The sequence below is a fragment of the Mustelus asterias genome, chromosome 18, assembly GCF_964213995.1.
Source record: "Mustelus asterias chromosome 18, sMusAst1.hap1.1, whole genome shotgun sequence".
Lineage (NCBI taxonomy): Eukaryota > Metazoa > Chordata > Chondrichthyes > Carcharhiniformes > Triakidae > Mustelus > Mustelus asterias.
In genome coordinates this window covers 23,175,531-23,193,022 of record NC_135818.1, presented here as the reverse complement: position 1 = coordinate 23,193,022, position 17,492 = coordinate 23,175,531, and the positions used below count along the sequence as shown (strand labels likewise).

General features: G+C 43.5%; 1 protein-coding gene across 2 annotated transcripts in view; it reads left to right on the top strand.

The window, feature by feature from the left end:
* Positions 1–16,242, top strand: part of LOC144507001 (intelectin-1a-like) — a 37,499-nt gene extending 21,257 nt beyond the window's left edge. For both annotated transcript variants that reach the window (XM_078233516.1, XM_078233517.1), the window contains exons 3-8: positions 486–638; positions 6,385–6,632; positions 10,006–10,164; positions 11,506–11,626; positions 15,483–15,586; positions 15,934–16,242. In XM_078233516.1, the coding sequence (XP_078089642.1) occupies positions 486–638; positions 6,385–6,632; positions 10,006–10,164; positions 11,506–11,626; positions 15,483–15,586; positions 15,934–16,086 (938 nt within the window). In that variant the 3' untranslated portion in view covers positions 16,087–16,242. The remainder of the gene's footprint in view (positions 1–485; positions 639–6,384; positions 6,633–10,005; positions 10,165–11,505; positions 11,627–15,482; positions 15,587–15,933) is intronic.
* The last annotated feature ends 1,250 nt before the right edge of the window (positions 16,243–17,492 follow it).

The window sequence follows — 17,492 nt, the reverse complement described above, 5'->3', positions numbered from 1 at the left end:
CTGTGTGGTTCTGCTTTTCTCTTTTTTGTCCTACTCCATCTGCACGTGTGGTTCTTTCAGTCTAGAATTTTTTCCATTCTCTTATCCACTCCCTTTCTCCTTCGCCCTCGATACATCTGTTTCTTCCCTGCCGCACTGTGCATCGATCTTTGTCATACGATCTCTCTCTATCCATTTCCTCTCCCCTTTGTGTGTCCCTGGCATCTCTTTCTTTCAGGTTCTGTGTCTCTGTCAGTATCTATCTTTTCCTCTGTTCACTTATTGTCCTGTTTATCTTGTCTCTCTATCTCGTGTCGCTTTTTTGCCTCCTTGTCTCTGTCTCCTTCCCTCTGCACCTTCATCCATTGTCTGTAGCAATGACCCTCTCTGCTCCTCTGTCCCATTGTCTGTGTCTCTCTGTTACACCCCTCGTCAACCTTGCAACATTCTTCTCTCTTTTGTTCAGTATCAACTGATACAGAACGTATCTTTTCTTTTGGTTTAAGATGAAGCTGGCATTGGAAAACCTGACATTGCAATTGTAAACGTACTTGGCAACATTGAGTTAACGAACAGTGGCTGTGCAGATAAACCCAATCAGCAGTACAACTTTACAAGAAGCTGCAAAGAGCTCAAAGAGAAGTATCCCGTCACCCAAGGTAAATGGTTTTCAAGAACAACTGAAATTGCTTCATGATGTTAACAGTCTTGATACAAACTCCACCTCACATCCCATGACAGGGGAAGATGGTCAGGGCAGAATTTAAAGAGTCAAATACATTGAACACAACCTTAACATACTGCACCAACTCTCTCAGTGACACGTGTCATTGTGGAGAAGCACGACACTTAATGAATTTGTTTGAATCAAGGCAATTGGGAAGCCAGATTAAAAATTATTCCCTCCCAATTTCAGGAAATTGGAAGGAAGGAAGGAGCCAGGGCCAGGAGGAACAGATCTGCCCCTCCCCCAGCTAGAAAAAGAAGCCTTTAGCCACTCCTCTCTGCATTATGGAGCTCTCTGCACTTCTCCCAATCCTGGACTTTCCTACCAACTCTTGCCTTGCCCACTTCCAATCACGGCCTTTCAACAATTTGCCAATGCCTCTCCTATTTCAGATAATAGCTGTCTCCCTCACTCCCACCAGACGCTCCCATTGTCCTGATTATGAGTCTCTCCACCCTCCCGATCACAAGCCTTCCCCCCTTCTGATCACAAGTACCTACCCTCTTCCAATTGTAACCTCTCTTCCTTCCAATTGTAACCTTTTCGCCTTCCAATTGTAGATTTCTCCCCACCTTGATCTTGGGGCCTCTCACCCCTACCAATCATTCCACCCCTTCCTACCCTTCCTTTTCCTTCTCCATTTCACATGTCTCTCAGTCCCCCCAAACACAGATTCCATCTCCCCTCCTGGTCTCTGTTAAGATCCCCATCCCAATTGTGACCTCTAATCATTTTCAGCTACAAAGTTCTTTCTACCCACTCCCAATCTCAGCCTCCCACCCCCCACCCCAATTGCTTGATACTTTCCACCATTCCTGATCTCTGTCCCCTCTCGATAATGGGCTTCCCTCGACAAACATTGGCCACCTGTTACTGCTCCCCTCTTTCGATCAGGAATCACCCTCCTTCTGATCACAGACTTTCTAGCCACATTTCATTCATGGATCTCCCTGGCCTCCTGATAGGATAGGTAGATTAGCCATGGTAAATGATTGGGGTTGTTGGCATGGGGAGATGGCCTAGGTAAGATGCTCTTCTGGAGAGTTGGCGCAGATTGAAGGGCCGAATGGCCTCCTTCTGCACTGTAGGGTTTCTATGGTTCTATGGTTTCCAAGAACCATAGGTCTGTGACCAACAGATTGTGTTTCCTCCTGCACCATCCAGACTCCTGGGCAGGAATTGAAACTGAAAACTGAGGTTGTGCTATGAAGATCAGAAGGCCTTCACATCCTTGGGTTGTTTGCCTGTTTGGCCAGTTGGACTCTCACTCATACCTTCCACCTCACTGTAACCACTGGGACAATATCTCTGTCAATACAAAATTCACTCAGAATTACACTGAAGTATCAGTTGAAATGTCTCCAAATCCATGTATCAAATCATAAACATTACCTGCATCAATTATTTGAACATAGAATTAAATTTAAAAATCTGAAGCAAGGAAAAGTGCAAAGGGTAATATAACATGGAGTCCAGTTCACTGCGAGACAGAATAAACAACAAACTTTAGGAATTTGGTGACTGAGAGAATTTGGCACAGTGAGGGAAGAGGTGCTCTTCTCATAGAATCCCTGCAGTGCAGAGGGAGGCCATTTGACCCATTGAGTTTGCACCGACTCTCTGACAGAATACCTTACCCAGGCCCGTTCCCCCACTCTATCTCTGTAATCCCACACATTTAGCATGGCCAATTCATCTCACCGACACATCTTGGGACACTAAGGGACAATTTAGCATGGCCAATCCACCTAATCTGCACATCTTTGGTCTGTAGGAGGAAGCCGGAACACTCTGAGGAAACCTATGCAGACACAGGGAGAATGTGCAAACCCCACTCAGACAGTGACCCAAGACATGAATTGAACCTGGGTACCTGGAAGTGTGAGACAGCAGTGCTAACCACTGTGCCACGGTGCTGCCCATCTTTGACAGAACCAGGAGTGGTCCGAGAGAGGAGGCTGGAAATTTGGGCTGGAATTTAACTGCCGTGCCCGCCCGGGAATCTCAGCAGGTGAGAGGCAGAGCATGGGAAGGTCCGTTGACATTGGGCGGGATTTTACGGCATTGGGATGAGCGAGACTGTAAAATCCTGCCCCTGAAGTTCAGAGGCATTAATTAGGTAAGCTGGTAGGTGATTGGTCAGTAAGCTTAAATGTTTCTTTGCTCTCTAACCAGGGCAGTAGTTTAAGCTGGAACTGGGTCAGTATAATACTGTGCTAAATTTACAGCTTAACTGGCTAATCCATTCCATGTAACGACAAATAATTGTTGAATAAAGACTATAAATAAATAAATAAAGTCTATGCAGAGATGTGGCAGAATAAATTGTGTGTCTGGACTGCAGAGTGTGGAAGTTTGTAGAAGGTGAGATTAATGGGAGCAAACATGTTTCCAGTAGGTGTCTCCATCTTGGATCTCTCTGGCTCACACTCATTGAGTTGGGGAGTGAGTTCGGGATACACTTGACACATAAAGGAGGGGAAGAGCTTCTGTACAGTTTTATCCAGACGTTAGTCACATCCCAATGGAAAATACATGTTCAGGAAAGGGAGGGTGTGATTTATAGGAAGCCAGGTAGCGAGCATTCAGGAGGGGTTGAGAAAGACGCCCTCAGGCACCGTCACTCTCAAACATCCAATGTGCTCACTGCCTGCGAGCACAAGGTGAAAACCTACAGAGCCTACAACCACAATCCACCAAGGCAACCTGGCTCAGAAAGCTGTCCAAGGTGGGGAAGAGCAGAATGGAAATGTGGTAGTTAAAGGAGACTTCATATTTAGTTGGACAGATAACATCCTCTGCAGCAAAAATGAGAATCTCAAATGGTGCCAGGGTTAGGGACACATTACAGCTGAGATGAACATGGAAAGGGAGAGTTCAGTCATTGTGGTCCATGTTGGAATAAATGGGACAGGGAGGAGGTCCCGCTGATAGCGAATGCCAGGAGTCTGGCTCAGAATTCAATAGCACAACCTTGAAAGAAATAATGTCTGGATTATTGCCTGGTCCACATGCAAATTGGCAAAGGAGCAGGCACATCGGGGGAATTAACATGTGGATAAAGGGTTGGTGTGGGAAAGAGGATTTTTTTTGGATATTGGCACCATTTCTGGGCCAAGAAGGCATTGTACCAATGGAATGGGCTCCATTGGTACAATGGCGGCACGGTAGCACAGTGGTTAGCACTGCTGCTTCACAGCTCCAGGGTCCCAGGTTCGATTCCCGGCTCGGGTCACTGTCTGTGTGGAGTTTGCACATTCTCCTCGTGTCTGCGTGGGTTTCCTCCGGGTGCTCCGGTTTCCTCCCACAGTCCAAAGATGTGCGGGTTAGGTTGATTGGCCAGGTTAAAAATTGCCCCTTAGAGTCCTGGGATGTGTAGGTTAGAGGGATTAGCGGGTAAATATGTGGGGGTAGGGCCTGGGTGGGATTGTGGTCGGTGCAGACTCGATGGGCCGAATGGCCTCCTTCTGCACTGTAGGGTTTCTATGATTCTATGATCTGAACCGTGATGGGACCCGTATCTTAGTAAAGGATAAATGGGAGGTTTGGGGAGTTGGTTAACTGGACAGCTGGTTTGTGATGCAAAGCATGCCAACAGTGTGGGTTCAATTCCTGTACCAGTTGTGGTTATTTATGAAGGCCCCGCCATCTCAACCTTGCCCCTTGCCCGAAGCATGGTGATCCTCAGGTTTAAATCACCACCATCTCAATGGGGAGAGCAGCCTATGGTTGTCTGGGACTATGGCACTTTAACTATGGGGAGGTGGAAAATGTCTGGGTTTCCTCCAGGTGTTCCAGTTTCCTTCCACAGTCCAAGAGATGTGCGTTTAGGTGCATAAGCCATGGTAAAATGTTCCCTCAGCGTACCCCAACAGGAAGCAGAGAGCGGCGAATAGATTTTTCACAGTAACTTCATTGCAGTGTTAATGTAAGCCTACTTTTGACATTATTAAATAAACTTTAAAATTTTAAACTAGTAAGGGGGCAAGAGCGATCTACTAGAAACAAACGGGCTGAATGTAAACAAGACATGAGCACAGGAGAACATAGGGAAGAATAAATTAAAGGAGAATATTGATGGGAACAGAATAAGTTGTTCTGGAACAGGAATCTCAAAGATATTTGAACATGAAGTTGATTAAATCCTTTTAAATTAGTTACAATGTTGACACAGCAATGTACAGTGTCTGTAACAAAACTGGAGGACAGAAAGCGATCATGTTTTGGGAAGCGTTAAACATAGGCACCTGGATTTATTGAATTAGCTGGGTACAATACGGAGGGAAATTGGACACGGACAATCATATATAATGGTGTCTTACACTAACATTAACTGAAGTGATTTGGGCCATTCTAGGATTGTAAAAATTACTTTATGCATGTAAGTTCTTTCTTATGAAGGCACCTCTGCCTGATTTTTTAAAACTTATTTAATATGTAATTACCATTGTCGTCTTGTCAGGAAATCGTGAAAACATGGAAAATCAAGGAGATTCAGTCATTTTGAATGTGTTCTGCTGGGTATGTTTTTTTTTCTGTAAAACTATTTAAAAAAGGAAACTGCAGTGGTCAAGACAATTTGAGTAGGTTGATGGAACTAGTGCTTTTGATATGTTGATGAGCCTCGCAACCCTGTAAACAAATGTTTACCTGAGGCAAGTTGGTAAAAATGGAGAATTGAACGTCAAGGGTTTGAGTAAATTTTAGAGGTTCAAAGGAAGATATGAGTTGTGAATGTTACAATTACATTCTAAAAGCTGGACTCACGAAATAAAGGTAATTAAGAGTGACATCTGAGGAGGCTAATTCAAATAAGGGAAGATCAAAAGGGAAACACTACATCAGGAACAATTTCAATCTATGCAGGTTAACTGTTTTGTGATCTCAGCCCTCAGCAAGACAAGCTGTCTGAACCCCGAGCAACCTGTGATTGTAGAAAAGCCTGCTTGAATAACCAATTGTTCTGCCCTACATCGGAAGCAACTCCAAAAGATATAAGTGCCTGGTGTGGTAACGATTACTGGATTTTGCCTACAGTTTTATAAACCGATCGGGTGTTTGGGGGGATTAGCTCTGAAGTTAGGGAAATAAATTGGGAGCTGGGTGAATTTAAGAATATTGTGTATATCCACTGGGGGGAATTTTCCTGTCCCGCCCACCATGAGAATCGTAGCAAGCGGGGCTGGACCATGCAAAGGTTTGTTGACCTCGGGCGGGATTTTCCGGTTTTGAGGTGAGCGTGGCTGGGAAATCCCACCATTGAGTTAATTATGTGTATTTCTATTAATTATTAACTATTTCTGGTTGACTTTCTTGTGTATTTCATTGTTAATAAACATTTTTTGTATTTAAAATCAGCACAAGGACACCCTTCTTTGTTTTTTGCATATTTCATCACATTATATTAAATTACATAAAACACAATTGAGAACAGTTTCCCTTCTGGGATTTGGAGGACCATTTAACATCAGCTGTGCTCTGAACAATCTGCACTCAGTCCTCTCCACCTGATTTTTCTATGTGTGATTCAATACTTACAGGTGCAATTACAGCAAAATCTCTTCCAACAGGTTCTCCCCGTTGTCGATGGTAGTTCCAACCATATAACGTGCAGAGCCATTTCTGCTCTCCAACACTGTGATTTTATTTATTTGTCTAATCTTACATTTTCACCATAGATGGTGTTCAACTCTTGATAAGCAGCAGTGGCGAACTCTACCAGGCCTATTGTGACATGACCAGCAATGGAGGTGGTTGGACTCTTGTTGCAAGCATCCATGAGAACAACATATATGGGAAATGCACCACTGGGGATCGCTGGTCCAGCCAACAAGGGAATAACGCTAATAATCCAGCAGGAGACAAGTCATGGTCCAACTATGTGACATTTGGTTCTCCAGAAGGAGCAACAAGTGATGACTTAAAGGTGATGAGGTTTTGTGAAATCTCTTTGCTTAAAAAAAATCCATGGTTCAGAATGGCTGATGTTAATGGAACAGAGTAGAAGCAGAGCCGACAGAGTGGAAAGAATGGGAAATCTAACTGGAAGAGTTAAGGGTGGCTTGTATAATTAAAGAGGAAGCTTGAAGTTCCCCATTCAATTTCACAGCCCAATGAGGAAATATGTTGGGGCATATTCCAATTGCTTCTTGTAGTCTGGTTGATTCACTCATGACTGTCTCTTAGGAAGAGAGTTTGTGCAGAAAAGTCCCTCCTATTTGACTCCTGAGATGACAATGTGGATGGGAGTGCTGCCCCAAACTCACTGTCTACTAAAGGTTGTGATTCAAATAGAAGCTCCTTACATTGTAACGCAGGCTTCAAGGTATTCTGAAGAAGAAAAAGGCTCCAAAATTACTTATTTAAAACAAATTGTATTTTTATCACATGAAATAGATAGGGAATTGAAGCCTTCCTGGGTGCTAGAAATAAGTAAAGTTTCACCAGGATCACTTCTGTTCATGCTATTAACAAGTTGAAGGGGGAAAGTTATCCTTGGACCAAAGTGTAACATCCTGATGACATTGAACAGTATGACCAAGAGTCAGCACAAGTGCAATTGATAATTAATTGGATGGACTAAGGGAGGGCAGATGGCTTTTAATGTGGATGTAAGGTTCTAGAAACTGGAAAGGTAAGTACAGAGTACCTGAAAGGTAAAAGGAAGTGAATTAATAAAGAAGAAAAGATGATCCCGATATGTAAGTACTGATCTCTGACTGAAACAATCTTGCATGGACTGGACCAGATTTCACTGTAAAGTGCAAAAGGTTTTTTAAGCAGTGTAGACCATGAGATTATACACATGAACACTTCCTTAAAAAGACATTGAGGTGCTGGAGAGCATTAGGGCAGAATTTCTGTGATGACTCAGGAATTCAGTAACATGAGATTCACCAAAATTGATTTGTTCCACGGGACAAAAGAAGGTGACGCTGGAATAAAACTGTTAAAATGTTCAGTGGAATGCAGAAATTGGATGTTCAGCTAACTTGCATTAGGGGCAGCATGGTGGCGGCAGGGTGGCACTGTGGCACAATGTTTTGCACTGCTGCATCATGGCACCGGGAACCCGGGTTCAATTGTACTCTTGGGTGACTAAGTGGAGTTTGCACATTCTCCATGTGTCTATGTGTGTTTCCTCCGAGTGCTCCAGTTTCCTGCCACACCCAAAGATGTGCAGTCCAGGTGGATTGGCCACACTAAATTGCCCATAGTGTCCCGAGATGTGTATGTTAGGGGGATTACGGGTGTAGGCTCGGGGAGTGAGGCCTGAATAGGATGTTCTTTCGGAGAGTCAGTGCAGACTTGATGGGCTGAATGGTCTCGTTCTACACTGCAGGGATTCTACGGTATACAGGACCTGGGCAAAATAAACAAGACTGGAGTGTAGAGAAGAGCAAATAATAGAAGTGCAAAAGTACAATACTGCAGATGCTGGAAATCTGAGATTAAAAATGAAACAGAAAAATACTGGATAAACACCACAGGTCAGGTAGCGTCAGTGGAGAGAGAAACAGCGGTAATTTTCCCTGTGGTGGCAGGTTTGGAGGTTGGACTGTTGGGAAATAAGGGGAGTTGCATCCGGAAGGATTCCTGATGCAGTCACACTGGCGGAGATCTTTGCCAGGAAAGTCTGGGAATCAGCTGTCCACTCCACAATGGTGGGCAGCCAAATGATATCATTAAGTCTGCAATTAAGAATGCTTTTGCAGCCTTGCTGGCACTTCAACACATCCATATATCATTCGCTCAATGGAGCCAGCAACCATGTTGCGTTTAAGTCACAGGTGGTCTGCCTCAATAAGTTTTTCCCCATGTGCTTTGATGGGCCCATTCACTGTGACCCAGATAACTTTTTGTATACTTCCAGACCACAGAATCCCTACAGAGCTAAAGGAGGCCACTTGGTCCATCAAGTCTGCACCAACTCTCAAAAGAGAACCTTACCCATCCACCCCCTTCCCGTAATCCCGTGCATTTACCATGACCAATCCACCTAACCTGCACACCTTGGGATTCTAAGGGGCAATATACCGCTCTTCTGAAAGCCACAATCAAATTTACTTCCATTACACTCTCTGGTAGCGTATTCCAGCTTCTAACCAATTGTTGCGGAAAAAAGCTTTTCTTCATGTTGCCTCTGCTGCCAATCACCTGAAATTGGTGTCCTCTGGTTCTTACTCATTCTGCCAATGGGAACAGTTTCTCCCTATCTACTCTGACCACAGGCCTCAGGGTTTTCAACATCCCCATCAAATCTCCTTACCACCTTCTCCCAGGATAACAACCCAAGCAGTCTTGTAAATTTCCTCTGCACCCTTTCTAAAGACTTTTGTTGCCAGTAGCAATTCTGCCTATTGTATATAGACCTGATACATTATGGGATGATGAGATCTACAGAGTGCCCCTTAACTGTTTGATAATGCAAGCCTCGAGCTCATTAAAAACACAAATTTTACTGCAAATGAGAGGAGGCAGCTAGAATATAGTTTATGCACTCCAATAGTGTTCCAAGCAGTTGTATGAAAAGGTGAGTTGGGTTACACTGAAATGTCGCAATGCCACCACCACCTCCACCACCCACCCTGCTCCCACATGTAAAGGAGTGAACGAATAAATGAATAGGAAATGAGAAGTTCAAATCAGAAATGATGGCCTGAAGTTTGGGAGAGGACTCTGACCACACCCACCTCTGAACAGGGTTGCACAGTAATAGAGTGGTTAGCACTGCTGCCTCTCAGTGCCAAGGTGACTGTATGGAGTTTGCATGTTCTCCCCATGTCCTTGTGGGTTCCCTCCAGGTGCTCCAGTTTCCTCCCATAGTCCAAATATGTGCAGGTTAGGTGGAATGGCCATGCTAAATTGTCCCTTACTGGCCAAAGATGTGTAGGTTAGATGGACTAACCATGGCAAATGCAAGTGGTTACAGGGATAGAGTGGAAAGGGGGGGGGGGGGGGGGGAGGAGGAGTCAAATTAGGCTTGGTGGAAAAATGGCCTCCAGCACTGTCAGCATTCGATGGAATTGGGTAAACACCTGAAGAGAATAAATATGATGGAGTCTGGTTAAGTGTTGGTGGAAGGGTGCGAGCTGATTTGTTCTTGCAGAGAGATGGCATGTATATGATGGGCTGACTGGCCTCTTTCTGTGATGTAATCATCTTATGATTGTACTCTCAACTCTATAGTGTGCAGCAATATATGATTTCTAAAGAAGTTGCTCTTAGTTACCCATGTTTTTGATGCTCCTGAACTCAGCTTACAGTCGCGTTGACTAACTGTGTCTGTTTCCAAACAGAACCCAGGTTACTACGACATAGCAGCTTCAGACCTATCCGTTTGGCACGTGCCCAATGACACTCCCATAAAGAACTGGAAAGATGCAGCAATTCTCCGCTATCACACTGAAACTAACTTCCTAAAACACCACGGGGGAAATTTGCTTCAGCTTTTCAAAGTAAGTGCTTCAGCAATTCTTCAATTTCATTGCAACATTTGAAAAAGAAATTGAGTTTTCGCCATGGGTGACATTGGCAAATTGATCTGGTTAGACTGGTTAGTTCAAATTGCCAATAACATTTATTTGCATTAACTCAAACTTAACAACCTTCCACAAACTTGGGCAATTGGGCATCTTAAATCAGTAAGATTTTTTTTCCATGAAAGATATTCCTTGACATATTTAAGAATGGTAACGTATAGTAGTTTATTAATACAGTTGAACAGGTTTTAAGTTTATTTATTAGTGTCACAAGTAGGCTTACATTAACACTGCAGTGAAGTTACTGTGAAAATCCCCAAGTCGCCACACTCCGACACCTGTTCGGGTACACTGAGGGAGAATTTAGCACGGCCAATGCACCTAACCAGCACGTCTTTCAGATTGTGGGAGGAAACCGGAGCACCCAGAGAAAACCCACGCAGACATGGGGAGAATGTGCAGATTTCACACAGACAGTCACCAAAGGCTGGAATCGAACCCGAGTCCCTGGCGTTGTGAGGCAGCAGTGCTAACCATTGTGCCATCTAAGCATTTTAATATGAGTATTCATTTCTCCCTCTGTGGGTAAATTTTAAACACGGGAACGGAATTTGGTGTAGGCTATTCGGGTCTTTGAGCCTGCTCCGCCATTCAATAAGATCGTGGCTGATCTGGCCATGGTCTCAACTCCACTTTCCTGTCTGCTCCCCATAACTCTTGTCTCTCAAAAATCCGTTCAACACAGCCTCAGATAAATTTACTGACTCATGCAGCATCCAGTGCTTCATGGGGAAGAAAATTCCACAGTCTACCGACTCTCCCAAAAGGAAGAAATTCTCCTCATCTTCATCTTAAGAAGGAGACCCCTTATTTTTAAAATGTGTCCCCCTCATTCTAGTCACCCCCACAAGAGGAATCATCCTCCAAAAATCCACCATATCAGTCCCTTCTGGATCTTATATGATTTAATAAGATCACCTCTCATTCTTGTAAACTCCAACAGGTATAGATGTAACCTGTTCAACCATTCTTCAAAAGCCCTTCGCCCCAGGAATGAATTGAGTGAGCCCTATTTGAATTGCTTCAAACACATTTATATCCTTATTCAAATAACAGGACCAAAACTGCACACAGCACCCTAGATGTGATCTCACCAAGGTCCTGTACAGTTGCAATAGGAAGAGTTGTTTGACTGGGGGAGAATTGCAAAGTTAGGGGAAAGATGGAGAAGTGGGCACAGGAAGAGGAGGGTCATAGGAGGCAGGACAAGTCTATCATGGTGGTCTTTCAATCTGTGAACAATATGCTCCATTTCAGCGATACCCTCTGGAACACAACAATGGGAGATGTCCAAATGATAACGGACCTTCAAGTCCCATTAATTATGACTTTGGCAATGTGGACAAGACAAAAAGATTTTATGGGCCTCATACACACGGTAAGTGCAAAGTGCTCTCTTTACTCTCGCATTAAAGTGCACTGCCTTTAAAAGGACTGCCTACAGCTCAGCAAAACATTTGAAAAAAGCAAAGCGATTCTGTTATCTTCAAAGGTTCAGCCACACAATCTATGTAAAAGTCACAGATGGCGTAAATGACTTTCAATTGGCCCATTACAAAATTTGCCAAAGAGAATTTAATAAGATTGGCTTTTGGGCATACTGATTACAAATGCAGTTCCTTATAGAAAAATATTAGATTGGACAAGGTACCCCTCACCACAGAATGATCTATCCAATTGCTCCTGCTCTCCTGATCTGACCACGTCGTCTTGCCATTTTAACTTTTCCAGTGCACATCAGTTTCCCTTTTAGAAGTTATTACTGAATCTGCTTCCAACAATCTTCGGATGTGCTCAAGATCATATCTGAGGAAAAGATAAGAGATGTGTACACTATGACTGGGAGGGAAGAAGGAAACATTTAAGGATATCATTGTATATTACATACAATCAGTGTGAAACAGTAAGAAACAAAGCAAATGAAATGTTAGATTTTGCAGCTAAAGTAATTACATTCAAACCCACACAGGTTATACTGAAGCTGGCCTCTGGGGCAGCCGATGTCCAAAGTACCATTGACAGTTCCAATCTAACTTGATGAAAGTAGGATAAAACTGTATCCAAGATTACCACTGACGGAAAGATAGGTAGCATTGTAAGGAATGTAGGTGGATAAAATTATGACGAGATATTCACAGATTAAATAATTGGGCAAAGCTCTATCAAATGCATTTCGATGTAGGAAAATGTCAGGTCATCCAATTTGGAACGAAAAGGAATAAAACAGAGTAATTCTAAAACATGTAAAGCACGAACTGGTTATGGCCCAATGAGACTTGGGTAGAGGGGATGGAAAAATTAGTTTAACTGCAAAAACTAAGCATTTTAATATGGGTATTCATTTATCTCCCTGTAGTAACATTATGGAAAATCACTGGAAATCACTTTTGAACATAGGAACAGATTTGAGTATAAGCCTTTCAGCTCAAAATGCCCACTTTGCCATTCAATGAGATCTTGGCGATCTGGTTGCGGTCTCAACTCCACTTTTCAGTCTGCTCCCATAACTCTCAACTTCCTTATCTATCAAAAATTCATTCAACATTGCCTTGAGCTGGAATTTTCTGGTCTCGCACACTAGCTACCACTACCAGTGAGAACAGAGAATTTGGTGCTCAGCCAAATCATTTACAGCAGCGGGACCGGAGAATTCCAGCCAGAAACAAGGTCAGAGAATCCCAGCCTTAGGTATATTTAATGACTGTTCAAATTTAATGATTGGCATTTGTAGAGCACTTCGGTCATTACCAGATATCTCAAAGTGACTGAACCAATAAAGCACTTTTTGAATTGTGGTAATGTAGGACACGCAACAACCAACTTGCACACAGCAAACTCCCACGGACAGCGATGTGATAATGAGGAGGTGATCTGTCTTTGTGATGTTAAGTGAGGAATAAACATCAGCCAGAACAAGGTGAACTCTGCTGCTTGAGATTCTAAGTCCATCTGAGACGCCAGACAATGGCTCAGTTTAACAGCTCTTCTAAAAGACAGTACTGCTGACAGTGCAACACTCCCCTGGTTCTGCACCGGACTGTCAGTCTTGATGCTTTTCTGCTCAAATCCTGAAGTGGAACTTGAACCTGAAACCTTGTGATTCTCAGGCACAAGTGCCACCAACTGAGTTATGTAAGCAGCGCTGTGCAAAGCCCTAGTTAGACCCAACTTGGAGTATTGTCAGCACTAGATCTAAACAGTTTAGGAAGGATGTATTGATGCTGAAGAGTGCAGGTAGTGCAGATTTACCAGAACAATACCAAAACTCCACAGATTAAATTACAAGGAGAAATGCATAAACTGCGGCTGTATTTTCTAAAATTTAAAAAGTGAAGGGAGATTTATTTGTAGTTTTCAAGATATTAAGGGAAACTTATAGGATAGATAGAAACTATGTCTGCTGGCTTTAGAGTACGGGCTTAGGCTGCATAGTCCAAACATTACAGCCAGACCTTTCAAATTCTTATTGATACATAATTATCTTTAATGCATTCTGTACTAACTCTTCACCAGTAACTAAGCTGCCCTGGAGGAAGAGTTCAGTAATGTTCTAAAAGCAAAAGCTGAATAATAAAACTGCCCTGAGATGTTAATAGGTGTGAATATCAGGCACAATATTGTGTTCAAATTGATTTGGCTTTTTTAAAAATTAGCTGAGTTTCCATGGTGTCATCTTGGTTGAATGATAATGCTCTTGCATCGGGTGGACATTTGTGATTTTGACTCCCAGTTCAGAGGGCAATTAATCTAAACTGACAATTCGGTGATATGCTAAAGGTGTATTACACTGAGGGAGGTGCAATCTTCAGGATGAGACATAATCCAAAGCCCTGTCTACTGGATGCAAGAGATCCCTAATCAACGAAGAGTAGGGAAGGTATCTTTGGTGCTCTGGCCAACATTGATACCTCCCCCTGCATCAATAGAATAGAATAGAATAGAATTCCTACAGTGCAGAAGGAGACCATTCAGCCCATTGTGTCTGCACCGACCACAATCCCACACAGGCCCTATTCCTGTAACGCCACATATTTACATTGCCAATCCCACTGACACTAAGGGGTAATCTAGACTGACCATTCAACTAACCTGCACATCTTTAGCATGGCCAATGCACCTAACTAGCACATCTTTCGGACTGTGGGAGGAAACTGGAGCACCCGGAGGAAACCCACGCAGACACGGGGAGAATGTGCAAACTCCACACAGACAGTGACCTGAGGCTGTGTCACCACTGTGCCACCGTGCTCATCACCGGAAAGAAAAGCGATCTTGTCTAATATCATTCACAATGAAAGGAGAAAATGGTGGAAATTCTCAGCAGGCGATGGCAGCATCGGTGGTGAGATCAACGTTCTTTCAGGCCGGTGACCTTTCATCAGAAAATCTGTTTCTTCTTCGGAAAAGGAAATTTCATGTCGAACTCAATGACGGGATTTTCTGCGCATCTGGTGCTGTGTTTCATGGCAGAGGCAGTCTGCCATTGGCTGACACCGGGATCATCTGGTCCTGTCACGGTCAATAGAGTTACCCCCTCTATCACCGGGATACCCAAGGCGGTTATTCGCCATTGGTGGGACCAGAAGATCCCGCCGGCGGGAATGGCCAGAAGATTGCAGCCAGTGTTTCTCTCTCCACAGATGCTGACATACCTGCTGAGTTTTTCCAACACTTACTGTTTTTTAAAAATTTCAGATCTCCAACAAAGTCTTTTGCTTTCATTTTACTGTTTGACTGTAAACAGGACGTGTTCTTTAAGTCCACTGAACCCCGTGTGGAAATGATTAAATAGGCACATCCTGGACTCAAATATGTAGCTTGGAGAAAATCCTAGTCCTCAAAATACTCAGTCATTGAATCTCTCTTCCTGAAAAGGCAGTGGAAGCAGAGTCTTTGAATATTTTTAAGGCAGAGATGAATAGATTATTGATGAGCAAGAGAGTGAAAGGTTATTTGGGACAGGCACGGATAGACAGGAATAGCTGAGGTTACAATCAGATCAGCCATTCTTATTGAATAGTGGAACAGGTTCGAGGGGCCGAGTGGCCTCCTGCTGCTCTTAGTGCGTATGTTTGTCCGTAAGTCCAATAAAAACAGAAATGATATTATCCAAAATAATATTGAAAAATTGATGCAATCCTTTTTTTTCCAAACGTAATCTTTTGAAGTGTGACATACGACATGCTCACTTTTTATATCTAAATACGTTTGTGATTTTTTTTGTGTCTTTGCAGATGAATTTGTACCTGGCTTTGTGCAATTCAGAGTGTTCAACAATGAAAAAGCAGCTCTCGCCATGTGTTCTGGAGTGAAATACACTGCATGCAATCCAGAACATGTAAGTAAGGGGACTGCAGCAGAGAGTGGATGTTAAAAGAATGAATGCGAGTGGATGCAGTGGTGAGCAAATAGAGAATAAGAAAAGTCAGTGGACAACCCACACATAGACGTTCCGGCAAAAATCACTGTCCAACGGCCAGGAGATGATCCAGGCTAATTTTCCCCTTTCTAACCCAACAGTGCTCCAACCCAAATGGGATTAACAAACTCCTCCTGCTTGTGCCTGCAGCTTTCTTGATCAGCTCAGTTCAGCCTATGCCCCAATAATAAAGTAATTGGGTGTCATTGCCCATTGGGATATTGCTGGACTTGAGTGTTAAAATATTTCCCATTATTTTTATATAGGCCTGTATTGGAGGCGGAGGATTCTTTCCTGAGGGTTCGCCAAGGCAGTGTGGAGATTTTACAGCATTTGACTGGGATGGTTATGGCACAGGAAGTGGTTGGAGTGCAACCAAAGTGATGACAGAAGCAGCTGTCCTGATCTTCTACCGTTAACACAAGCCACGTCGTAATGGGTGTCTCTTTCTTGTCCACTGACAATTGAATGCAATGTGCCAACATTTAGCATTTAAATTATTTTTTAAAAATTGGCTTGTTGTAATGTTCCTCTTACTTCTACAATCAGAAATTCACATAATCCCAACATTCAATGAACGGGCTAGTTTAACATTTAACGCTTGGTGTGAGGGCAATATTACTCATCACTGATCATGCCAGGGAATTCTGACAATCATCTTCTCTTAACATTCCTTCATGACTTTCATTACATTCCTGACAGGTTCTCAATAAACTGGAATTGCAAATGTTACCCGTGTGAGTTTGTTTTAAAATATTACAGCATTATACAAGTTATAATATTTAATGACTTGGTACAAGAAGTCCTCTTGGCAATGCTTTCAGCGGATTGGCTAGTGTATTTTCCAGTGGCAAAGGCGGCTCGCCATTGGCCGGCGGCAAAATATTCCAGTCCCACTGGTGTCTCCTGGGTTTTGCATCCCTGATGTGGAGATGCCGTTTCTACTGTGGTACCGGGGGAGGCTTGGTTGCTGCTGGTGGTGATGCCGAGTTTCTCAAGTTTCCTGTTCTTGGTGTGCATGTAGATGGTGTAGTTCCTTTGTCTTGTCTGCTTGGTAGAGTTTCGCAGCTGGTCTGCGTCCTGGGCGCAAGTTGAGAATATGGATTCGATCTTGGTTTCCAGGCTGCGGCGTTTGCTGTAGAGTTGGTGTATGAGGTAGTTGAGGAGTGTGAGTGAGGTGCGACGGCAAAGTCTCTCAGCGTAGTCTGTGTTATAGGTTGACCTGAGTGGGTTCGTGATCTGTAGTCCTTTCGGTATCTTGTCTGCTTTCTTGCATGTTTGTAGAAATTTGATGTCTGTGTCGATATGCGTGATCTTTTTGGAGATCCTCTCCACTTGGATCCGACAGTTTGCAGTGTCGATGGTAGTCATGATGTGGAGATGCCGTACTTTGCAGCCTCTGCTGCCGGGGAACACTCTGCCATTGGCGAGGCCGGAAGATCTTCACTTCTTTATCCTCTACCTGCCTGCCCGTAAGCAGGGGTGTTTTTGAATTGTTTTTAAAGGAGGCTGTGACGTGTTTCCCCAAACCCTCAGACCCAATTTACTAATTTCTCTTAGCAAACTTGTTTTACGATTAATTCAAAAGGTTAGTTTAGTATTAATATCTGACATTTGAGAGAAATTAATAATGTGGTAAGTTTTATGGTCTCCCACCGGTGTATTTGAAGGCAGGGGTGTTGAGCCAACTGAGGCCCTGAAGTAGCCAGTTAATGGTCACTAATGGCCTCATTCTGCCACTGCCACAATTTTACACGGCAGACACACAATGAGCAGCCCAGCAGCTTTCACTGCGTTGTCTCCTGTTGGGTAAAAAGGGGAATAC